At 51.9% G+C, this 9,865-nt stretch overlaps 1 protein-coding gene and 1 pseudogene across 2 annotated transcripts in view; both read left to right on the top strand.

The window, feature by feature from the left end:
• The window catches only part of LAT (linker for activation of T cells), a 6,315-nt gene extending 2,897 nt beyond the window's left edge, over positions 1-3,418 (top strand). For both annotated transcript variants that reach the window (XM_006148251.3, XM_006148252.3), the window contains 4 exons: positions 1,548-1,610; positions 1,726-1,788; positions 1,877-1,969; positions 2,125-3,418. In XM_006148251.3, the coding sequence (XP_006148313.1) occupies positions 1,548-1,610; positions 1,726-1,788; positions 1,877-1,962 (212 nt within the window). In that variant the 3' untranslated portion in view covers positions 1,963-1,969; positions 2,125-3,418. The remainder of the gene's footprint in view (positions 1-1,547; positions 1,611-1,725; positions 1,789-1,876; positions 1,970-2,124) is intronic.
• Positions 3,419-4,963: 1,545 nt separating this feature from the next.
• LOC102485561 (nuclease-sensitive element-binding protein 1-like) overlaps positions 4,964-9,865 on the top strand; it is a 15,156-nt pseudogene continuing 10,254 nt past the window's right edge.

The raw sequence follows: 9,865 nt of genomic DNA on the forward strand, positions 1-9,865 counted from the left end.
TTTTTTTTTGAGAAGTTTTTGCTATAGGGCGCGTGTGCTCACCAGAAAGAGAGAGAGAGGCAGAGAGACAGAAAGCGAGAAATCACCCCCCAAGGGGGATGGCCATGCCACAATCCCTTCCATTCTCCTCTTGGAACCTTGGGCATGCACACACATGCACCCGCCGTGAGTTTAAGCCACTGGGTTCGGGACTCGAACCGCGGTCGACTACATGGGAGTCCAGCAACATAGCCATTACGCTAACTGCTGGTCCCCTGTTTGCTTTTTCTAGAATGCTGATCTTCCAGATATTTGGATTTTGTGCTCTGATCTTTTAATTTCTTTACTTTTTCTCTCCTCATTGCTATGTCTTTTCATTTATTGCCTGGGGCATTTTCTTGACTTACTCTTCATCCCTTCTATTATACTTTCTTTTCTGCTATCCAGAGCTTGTTCTTGATCTCTGGGCTTTCCTTTTTTATAGTCTCCTGTTCTTGTTTCATGGAAACAATATTATCTTGTAAGTCTCCAAGGATATCAATTAGAGATGGTCTCTCTCTCTTTCTCTCTCTCTTTTTTAATTTTCTTCTGCTTCCTGCCTAGGCTTGGTTTCCTTCGAGTTGCTGTCCCCCTTTCGTTTTGCTCTGGTCTGGTCTCATCCTCTAGGCGTTCCTCGGTGCCTGATGATCTCATTTCTGTTGCTCTCCTTTCTGTATTTGTCTCAGGCTGCCATGTTCATAACCTGGCTTGATTTGCCATCCGGATTCCCAATTTGCCACCTCTCTCCTGAACGTCAGTCTCTCTGTCCGAGGCTTCTGTTCATTCATTTGTTCAGCATTTACTTACGAGGTGAACACTAGGGCTGACACAGTTAGCGAGGCACACTGCACTGATAAAGTAGCCTGCGTTTATGGCGGGCCTCCTACGTGCCCTGCTGAGACTGTATTAGCTTATTATTGATTTGACAGACCTCAGAATCGCCAGGTACTCCCAAGCCTGTTCTTTCCCCTCCGCACTCAGCAGTCCTCTTGGCACGAGGGCACAGTTTATTTAACAGGTGCTTGGCGGCACTTCCTAGATGATGGGCCGATTTACTTCACACTGCTTTATCCTCACCATCATCTTATGAAGCAGGAACTGTTACTAACCCTGTTTTACAGACGAGAAAATTGGGCACAGAGACGTTAGGTAACTTGTCTGAAGTTGCACAGCTATTCAGGGCTGGAGCTGGCATTTGAACCTAGGCCGTATGACTCCAAAGCCCGCCTTGTTCACATCCTCGCGGAGAAACAAGGCAGCACACAAAAGAACCAGGCAGCATTGATCGTGCTAAATGCCGTGAGGGGACTAAGGCAGAATGGGGTCGGCTGTGGCTGGGGGGCGGTGGGGGACAGTGCATGTGTGATCTCCCTCCACGTGTCACCCAACTCCAGCGTACTCTCTGCATTCCTGTGGGACTGATGGGTTGGGGGTGGCCCATGGGAGTCTCGGGGTACCTGTCCTTGGGGAATCTGGACATCTGAGTTCAGGTCCCTGGGGACTGTGGCTGAGGCTCCGACTCTCGACAGTGGAATCAGGCGAAGACTACGTGAACGTTCCCGAGAGCGAGGAGAGCGCAGAAGCGTCTCTGGGTGCGTGCCTCCTCCCGGCCCCACCCTGGGGGCTGCCTGCACCTGCTTTCCCTCTCCCCCTCAGAGCGGCGGGTCCCCTTTGTGTAGCTGTCCCTCCTCTGACCTGTCTCTGCAGATGGGAGCCGGGAGTACGTGAATGTGTCCGAGGAGCTGCAGCCTGCGGTCAGGACTGAGCCTGGTGTGTGCCGGGGGAGCTGGGCCAGAGCTGGAGAGCTGCCTTGGGGGGCTGGCTCGCGGCCAGAGGCCAACCATCTCTCCCCTCACAGCCACCCCAAGTTCCCAGGACGTGGAAGACAGGGAGGAGGAAGAAGAGGGAGCTCCAGATTATGAGAATCTGCAAGAGCTTAACTGAGGGCCTGGTAAGAGGCCTCCCGAGCCCAGCCCCGCCTGCTCCTGCAGGTCTTAGCCCTCCCTCAAGGACCCCCTCCCAGCCTCTCCCCATCACCTCAGGCCACACACTGCCCCCAGCCGACCTCCTGACCCAGTAACATCCACTCGCCCTGCTCTGTTTCAGCATGAGGTGAGGCCCTGTCTGTCCTGGAACCAGCCTTGCCTGGAAGTGGCTCTGGGGGCCCCACTTGGCACCCGCCCTGCTTCCAGCCTGACAACAACCCAAGGATTCCCCCCTAATTTATTGTCACTTTGGGGTCCGGTCTGTGTCCCCCCAACACTGCACCTTCTGATGCAGCCTGAGAACAAACTGCCTCATTCTACTAGAATAAAGGCCCGTGTGGTCAGCGTGCTCTCAGCCTTGAGAGACCCAGTGGTCAGCGTCAGGGTGAGGTGGGACTGGGCCAGAGGGCCTGTGTGTGCCTGTGTTGAGTGTGTGTGTGTGAGCAGAGAACATCTGGATATACCTGTGTGTGAGTCTGCACAGAGAACATCTGGATATCTGTGTGTGTGTGGTGTGTCCGTCCTCTGCAGGGGCTCTGGCCCCCAAGGCCCCTGGCCAGGTGCTGTGATGGGTAGGACACTCACCTGCTGGTGAGGCCTCTGACCCGGCTGGCACTCTGGGGGCTCACAGGCATCTTCCCGTGAGAGGGGGGAGCCCTGGGCAGAGTGCGGGCACTACAGTAAGACCCTTCCCCACTGCCCTGGGGTTTCTCCATCCTGAAATCAAAGGGCCGGCCCTGATGACCTGGAAGGACTCTCCTTACCTTTTGTGGTTCTCAATAAACTAAAAAGTTGTGAGCGAGTGTACGGTGCAGCGCTTTCAAACTTCCGCGTGGGACAGTTCACTTCAGGCCTTGCCTCGGAGTGGTTCTGACTCGGTAGGTCTCGGGGGGGCCTGAGACTTGGCATTTCTGAGGCACCACCGTGATCCTGGCCCTCCTGTCCCAGAAACCCCACCCGTAGCCAGAGAGGGTGGGTACCTACTGCTCTCCCTGGCCGGGGATTGCGCTGTCTTCCTCAGAACCCACTCCTCTCCTCGTCTCGGTCCATATGGTTCTCCACTCTGGAGGCAATCGGCCTCCAGTCCTGAACCATGGCCCCCTTTGCCCAGCTGCCACGATGGGCTCAGGGGTGGGCACGTGACCCAAGCTGGGCCATTCAGGAGCAGCCCTGGATTTGGGCAGAGGTGTTGGGGAGGCGAGGCTTTGTTCACAGCAGTTCACCTGGAAGGACGTGGCCCTGGAGCCACCACTTCCAGAGCCTGCCTAGGATGGAGCCCACATGGAGAAGAGAGTGGCCCAGAGACTGATGGGCCAGCTCGCCGATGGTGTCATTAGAACTCCCGGATCCGTGGCACCTGAAGTGAGACTCCAGTTCCCCAGTTACATGTACCAATAAATTCACTGTTTCTCCAACCAGCTTGACTTAGGGTTTCTGTCTTCCTGATGGAAGTAGTTCTGATGGGTACCAAAGCTATTGGCAGTTTTCTGTGGACTCTGATGAAAATACCGGTGTCTCCCATGCCTAGAATGTTCCCATGTTCACCCGATCTCATCGTCACGACTCACCTATTACCAGTTACCGTTACCGTTAGAGTTCCTGTTTTACAGGTGAGGAAACAGGCCCAGAGAGGTGCAGAGACTTGCCCAAACACACCCAGCTGAAGAGGTAAATCTGCCGTTAGATTTGTGACTATGGCCCTCCAGGGTCATGGGCTCTCTGACCGCGGGCCTCATTCTATGGCACAAGAGGTCAGGCTGCCTAGAATGTAGAAGTACATGAGGCCCAGCTGGAAAAGAGGGACACGGGAGGGCCTGGGAAGGGGATTAGGCAGCTGGATCAACAGTGGAGTTCAGTCCTTTACCTCGGGGGAATAGAAATGAGCAGGGGCATCTGTGTGTCCAGGCTGAGGGACAGAGGGCAGTGAGCCAGCCAGACGTGTTTGTTCAACCTCCTTGGAGGACAGTCTAGAAACATCCAGTGTAAGGGGATGTCAAAGAATTGGTGGGAAAATGGAATTTAGAAATGAGTCTATATCAGTACAAAACGTTTTTTTAATTCATAGTTTTTTCATTACACTAACTTTTCATGAGCTTTTTTTTTTTTTTAAATTTAAAAAATTTGGGAGCCAACAGGTGGCATGCTGGTTAAGGGCACTGGACTCCCACATGGCTGACCGCTGGCTCAAGTCCTAGACCTGGTGGCTTGCTTTCCTAATTTTTCTTTCTCTCTCCCTCTCTCTCTCACTTGTCCCTCTCTGGTCAAATTAAAAAATAAATAAATAGAGACTGGCAGGTGGCATGGTGGTTAGGGGCGCTGGACTCCCACATGGCCAGCTGCTGTTTAAGTCCTGGACTTCGTGGCTTGCTTTCTCATGTCCTCTCTCTCTCTCACTTTCTCTCTCTCTGGTCAAATTAAAGCAAACAAATGGATAAATAAAGTTAAATAAAATAACTCTTGAAAAGATAAAGTTAAATAAATTAACTCTTTAAAAAAATTTTTTGGGGTGAAGGATATGTGTGCTCACTGGAGACAGTGAGAGAGAGAGAGAAAGTGATAAATCACCCCTGGTGGAGGGGCTGCCACAATTCCTTCTCCATCTCTTCTTGGGAGTTTGTTGCACACACATGTGCCCAGTGTGGTTTTCAAACTGCCGGGTCTAGGACTTAAAATGCACAGTCGACCTTGTGGGGTCCAGCCATGTGCTGGCTCTCCATGAGCTTTATGAAGACCTCTCACAGAGCTGAAAATGTGTGTATCCGTTCAGCTAGCAAATGCCCTGACCCTGAGTCCCTGAAGCACTTGGGCTGAGGAGACAGCTACGTGCTGGTTTGGGGCTGGGGAGGGGGCAGCGTGGTAATGGCCATGGCTGGAGACAACCGCGGCAGCGCAGTCCGGGGATGGACACCCTCCAGCAGAGACAGCGAGTGCACCAGAGCAAGGCCTGTCCACACGGGTGGATGGCACCGCCTTCATGCGACAGCGAACGAGTCACGGACACTCCCGTGGAAAGGCGCTGTCTGCTGTTCGGGGACACACGAATACGTGGAGGTATGGCGACAGGCGTAGATGAGGGGTACCAAATTCAGGACGGCAGTAACCTTGTGGGACTAGGAGGAGGTGAGGGAGGCCTCAGTGAAGGGTGCAATGTCCTTATTCCCAAGCAGGGGCTGGGGGGGGCATCTGCACAGGTGTTTACACAGACGCGTTGCCCTTTAAGTGAGGAGCTGAATGATTTCATAACAACTAAGAGATCAAGGCCCAAGGAGGGAGTGGAGAGGACTGGGAGGGTGGATTGGCGGCTTTAGGAGACAGCGAGCAGTAGGGAAACTGACTTGGTTGGTTTGTGCCAAAGCGGACGAGTTGCATATGGCGCTCCAGGCCTTCGGAATGGCACGCGCAAAGGCCCCGAGGTGTGTTTGAGGAACTGAAAGGAAATCCACGTGGTGGGATCGGAGAGGGTGCAGAGCGACGTGAGCAGGCGGTGGGGGCTGAGCAGGCATAAGAACTGTCCTGAGCTTCCTGGCCACCGTTGGAGGCTCTGGGGCAGAGGATGGCGGGCGGACTTGTGCTGTAGCCCGTATGTCCAGTGTGCTGTTTGTGCAGGATGGATGGTGAGAGTGGTGAGCCCAGGAGGAGGCCGTTGGAGCAATCCGTGGAATGGTGGTCGTAGTGAAGACGGGGCAGGTGATGGACAGAGGTGGAAGACTCAGGAGGGGCGGAAGTAGCAGCACCCAGGGACACAGCGATGGGCTGGCGTGGGCTTGAGGCATGGACGGTCCACAGGGACTCTGGCCCTGCCTCGGTGGTGATGCCCCCAGGGGGCGTTCCCTGAGGTACTTAGCAGCTGCCCACATGTGTGTCCTGGACCAAGCAAGGGGAACAGGTGGGACAGACAGAGGGTCTCTGCGGTGAGGCCTGTGGGGCTAGGGCTAGGGTTTCTAAGCACGTGGGGTGGTCGGTGTGGGGACTCCCTATAGATGGGAACTAGAAGACAGAAATAGATTTTTAAAAAATTCTCTGTGTGGGATAAAAGGTAGTGACAAGTAAGATGGAGTGTTTTTTGGAGTTTCTAGGGGAGCTATCTGGATGCTTCTGGAAGTTGAGAGATTATAGCTCTGTTGATTTGGGCTCTCCTGAGAACAGACTTTGAGGCTAGGTCCTACTGCAAGTTGTTTATTTTAAAAATGAAAGACTTTTTTTTTTTAATTTGTGAAAATGTTGGTATAGAGCATGTGTACTTGCCAGAGAGAGCTGGTGTGTGTGTGTGTGTGTGTGTGTGTGTGTGTGTAAAAGCATCCCTTGGGGGTAGCCACACCACATTCCCCTCTCCGTTATCCTCTCTGGATTTTGGGCACACATATCCATGTGCCTGATGTGTTTTTCAAACTGCTGGGCCTGGGACTCAAACCACACAGTTGGCCACGTGGGATCCAGCCATCTCGACCACCACGCCACCGGCTGGCCCACCAGTCATTTATTTGGGGGTGGTCCCAGGAAACGCTAGTAGGGGAGTGGGGAAGGGAAGCCCACAGGACTGGGCAGTGGTGCAGTGGTGAAATGAGAAGCTCCGTGTGGTGGCCCACATGGGAAGGTGCCGAGTTCGCGACCGGAAACGTTAAGTACGCCACATGTGTCTGTGATCGGGCGGCTGAGGCTGGGGTGGATCGCAGCACCAGGATCCTGCTGGAGTGCTGTCTCTGTCTCTCTCTCATGGAGGCGCAGTCTGTCTCCCTCCTGGAATCATTAAACTCTGAGACAAAATAAAACAATGAGAAGAAGAGAAGGCAGCCCACAAAGAGCGTACCTGGGAGCCAGCGTGGAGCCCCTGTGAGGGTTCTCCTGCCCCCAGGAGGGAGCTGGGATCCCGAACTATCTCCGCCAGGAGCAGAGGGAAGCAGTGGCTGGCAGTGGAGGCAGAAGGGCCAATGGAAAAGAAAGGCATTGGCGGCAGCTGCTGCGAGGGGACTTCGACAAGTTCGTCGAAATGGAGTTAAAGTACAAGTTTGTTTTAGTGCAAGAAACTTTTGAAATCTATGCATAATTTTTTCATAATAGGCATTTCCATGAAGTTTTGGAAGACCCCCATTTGTGCGACGGTTTGGGCTTTTTGCAGTGTTTAGGTCAGTTTTTCTCAAAATGCATCAGGCGGTCCATTAGTTCTGTGAAATGCTTCTCAAGAAAGGACTCTGTGGTCAGACAACTGTGGGGCAAGTGGCGTTCTCTAATACTCCCTCGTAGAGTAGAAATGCATGGGCCAGACCATGGCTTAGCAGTAGCACAACTGAACCTACATGGGAAGGTCCCTGGTTTGGGTCCTGGGGGCCTCCTCTGTACATGATCCAGGCTGTCTGAGGATGGATCACAGCAAGGGGGGCCCTTGTTGGGTGCCCTTTTTCATGGAGAAAGTGATAAATACACTTTTTTTTTTTTTGAGAGGTTTTTGCTATAGGGTGCATAAGCTCGCCAGAAAGACAGAGAGACAGAAAGCGAGAAATCATTCTCCAAAGGGTGATGGCCATGCTGCAATCCCTTCTCTTCCATTCTCCTCTTGGGATCTTGGGCACGCACGCACACATGCCCAGTGTGAGTCTAAGCCATTGGGTCTGGGACTTGAACTGCGGTCGACTATGTGGGAGTCCAGTGACATAGTCATTATGCCAACTGCTGGTCCCAGAAAAATACACTTTTTAAAATGCACATCTATAAGGTAACAACTCTGAGAAATCCTGCAATGAATAGCTTTCTCTTCACTTAATGTGGTATTTTCCAAATATCTTTGACTCCAGGATAATTATTTTTTTAAAAAAATTATTTATTTATTATTATTATTTTAATTTTTGCTATAGAGCATGTGTGCTCATTAGGGAGACAGACAGACAGAGAAAGGGAAAGTGAGAAAGCAAGTCACCAGGTTCAGGACTCGAACCATGGTCAGCCATGTGAGAGTCTAGCATCTTAACCACCATGCCACCTGTTGGTCCCAACTTCAGAATCTTTTCAAAAATATTAGTAGCATTTTGCAGAGCACCATTTGAGGATATTTTTTGTTTCTGCTTCTCAGTGTCTGATCCTCCTTCTTCCAGTACTGCCATCTGGGTTTACTTTTGGAAATGTTGCTGTGGCCCTGGGGGGGACCCAGACTGGCCAATCATCAGATCACACTCCTTGGCCTCAGTAATTGGCTGAGAGAGGGGCACATGACCCAGTTCAGGCCAATGAGACATTTCTGAGACTTTGGGTGAAACAAATAGGAAAGAGAAGCCGCTTATCCTCTGGGATTGCCAGGAGGTAAGAAAGACAGGCTTGCACCTGGAGAGCCTGCCTGGGAGCGAGGGCCCCATGGAGGTCAGCAGAGTCGACAGGGATAGAAATGGGAAAACCGTGTCCTGTGGCAGGTCTCAGGCCCCGATCCGATGTACCTGAATCCGTACTCCTTGATGAACCTGTGATGCGCCCCCTAGGCCGGTTGGAGCCAGGATGTCAAGTCACTTGCAGTCAAAAGATTCCTTGGTGTTATCATGGCTACCACCATTCACTGAACTCCAGGCACGGGCAGGCCACCCTGGGCTGGGACGAGTCCTTGGTGGCCAATGTGAGGAACTTCCAGAACCACTTTCTTTCTCATTCTGCACCGCTTCTAACTGCCCCCCAGAGACACCCGGATGAACGTTTCCCGCCACTTTCACCATCGCAGCCTGACTGAGCTCCTGGCAGATAACCTTCTCCTGTTCACACGGGTTTACCCACGAGCCTAATCCCCCGCCCAGTGTCTCTTCTTCCTCAATCTCCTCAGGAAAATCTCTGGGTCTCTTTTACTTTTATTTTATACAAAGAAATCTTCAGAAGTTTGTTTAAAAATGGAACTAAGAATATGCGTTTATTTTGGTGCAAACCTATTTGAAATCCACAAGTAGTTTTTTCCTGATACACATTGTCCATGAACTTGTTGAAACATTTCTTCCTATATTCGATTCGTCAGTCTCAGAGAGGATGAGCAGTAATCGCAAGCAGAGGCCTGGATTTGGTGGCAAGCACACTGGAATACAAGTCAGGAGACTTAAGTTTTAGTCCCAACTCAGTCACTAGATTTCTGTGGGACTTTTGGGGGACATTTGAAGGGGTTGGGCTTGAATTTTCTCATCCTGAGGTGCCTAGTCCTAAAGGGTGTCCCCCAAAGTGAACGAATAGGCTTACTCATTACCAAGAAGGTTGGAAGCCTTCAGGTACACCTAAGGCAAGGACCCCAACATTATCACCGACTCCCAGTCCCTCTCCCACTCTCGGTACTTTTCTCTTGACTCCATTTCTCTGGTCTCCCCTGTGTGGTCCTGTGAGAATTCTAAGCTTTGGGGACCAGATCTTCCACAGGGCAAAAAGGCTCAGCATTTCCAGCAAAATCCCAGAACTTCCTCTGGTTGGATTAGCTCGGGACACAGGACTCCTCCGAACCAGTCCTTGGCCAGGAGAACACCAGGGCTGGTCAGCTTAGGTCCGATGCTCCACCCCCAGCTCTAAAGGGACTGCAGGGACCAGAATATGGTATAAAAGTAAAACATGTCACCCTGCAAGCCTGACCTGCATGGGTAGGTTCCAGGTTCACATCTGGAGACCCCCCCTGAAGGAGCTGGGCACCCGATCTGTGGCTACTGCAGCTGGGGGTGGATCAGACATCAAGACCCTGTCGGGGGTTCTCTCTTGCTTTCTCTGCCTCTATCACTCATGGAATAATCTTCTTTAAAAAAATAAAATAAAAAAGAAACTGGAAAGGGGGAAGGTGATGGCAGGGGTGAGGGCTGTTGAGATACGTTTGTTCTACATTCTCTCATTACACGGAGGCTCACGACACCCTTGTTTGTAAA

The sequence above is a fragment of the Tupaia chinensis genome, unplaced genomic scaffold (genome assembly GCF_000334495.1).
Source record: "Tupaia chinensis unplaced genomic scaffold, TupChi_1.0 Scaffold000231_1, whole genome shotgun sequence".
NCBI classification, from domain to species: Eukaryota; Metazoa; Chordata; class Mammalia; order Scandentia; family Tupaiidae; genus Tupaia; species Tupaia belangeri.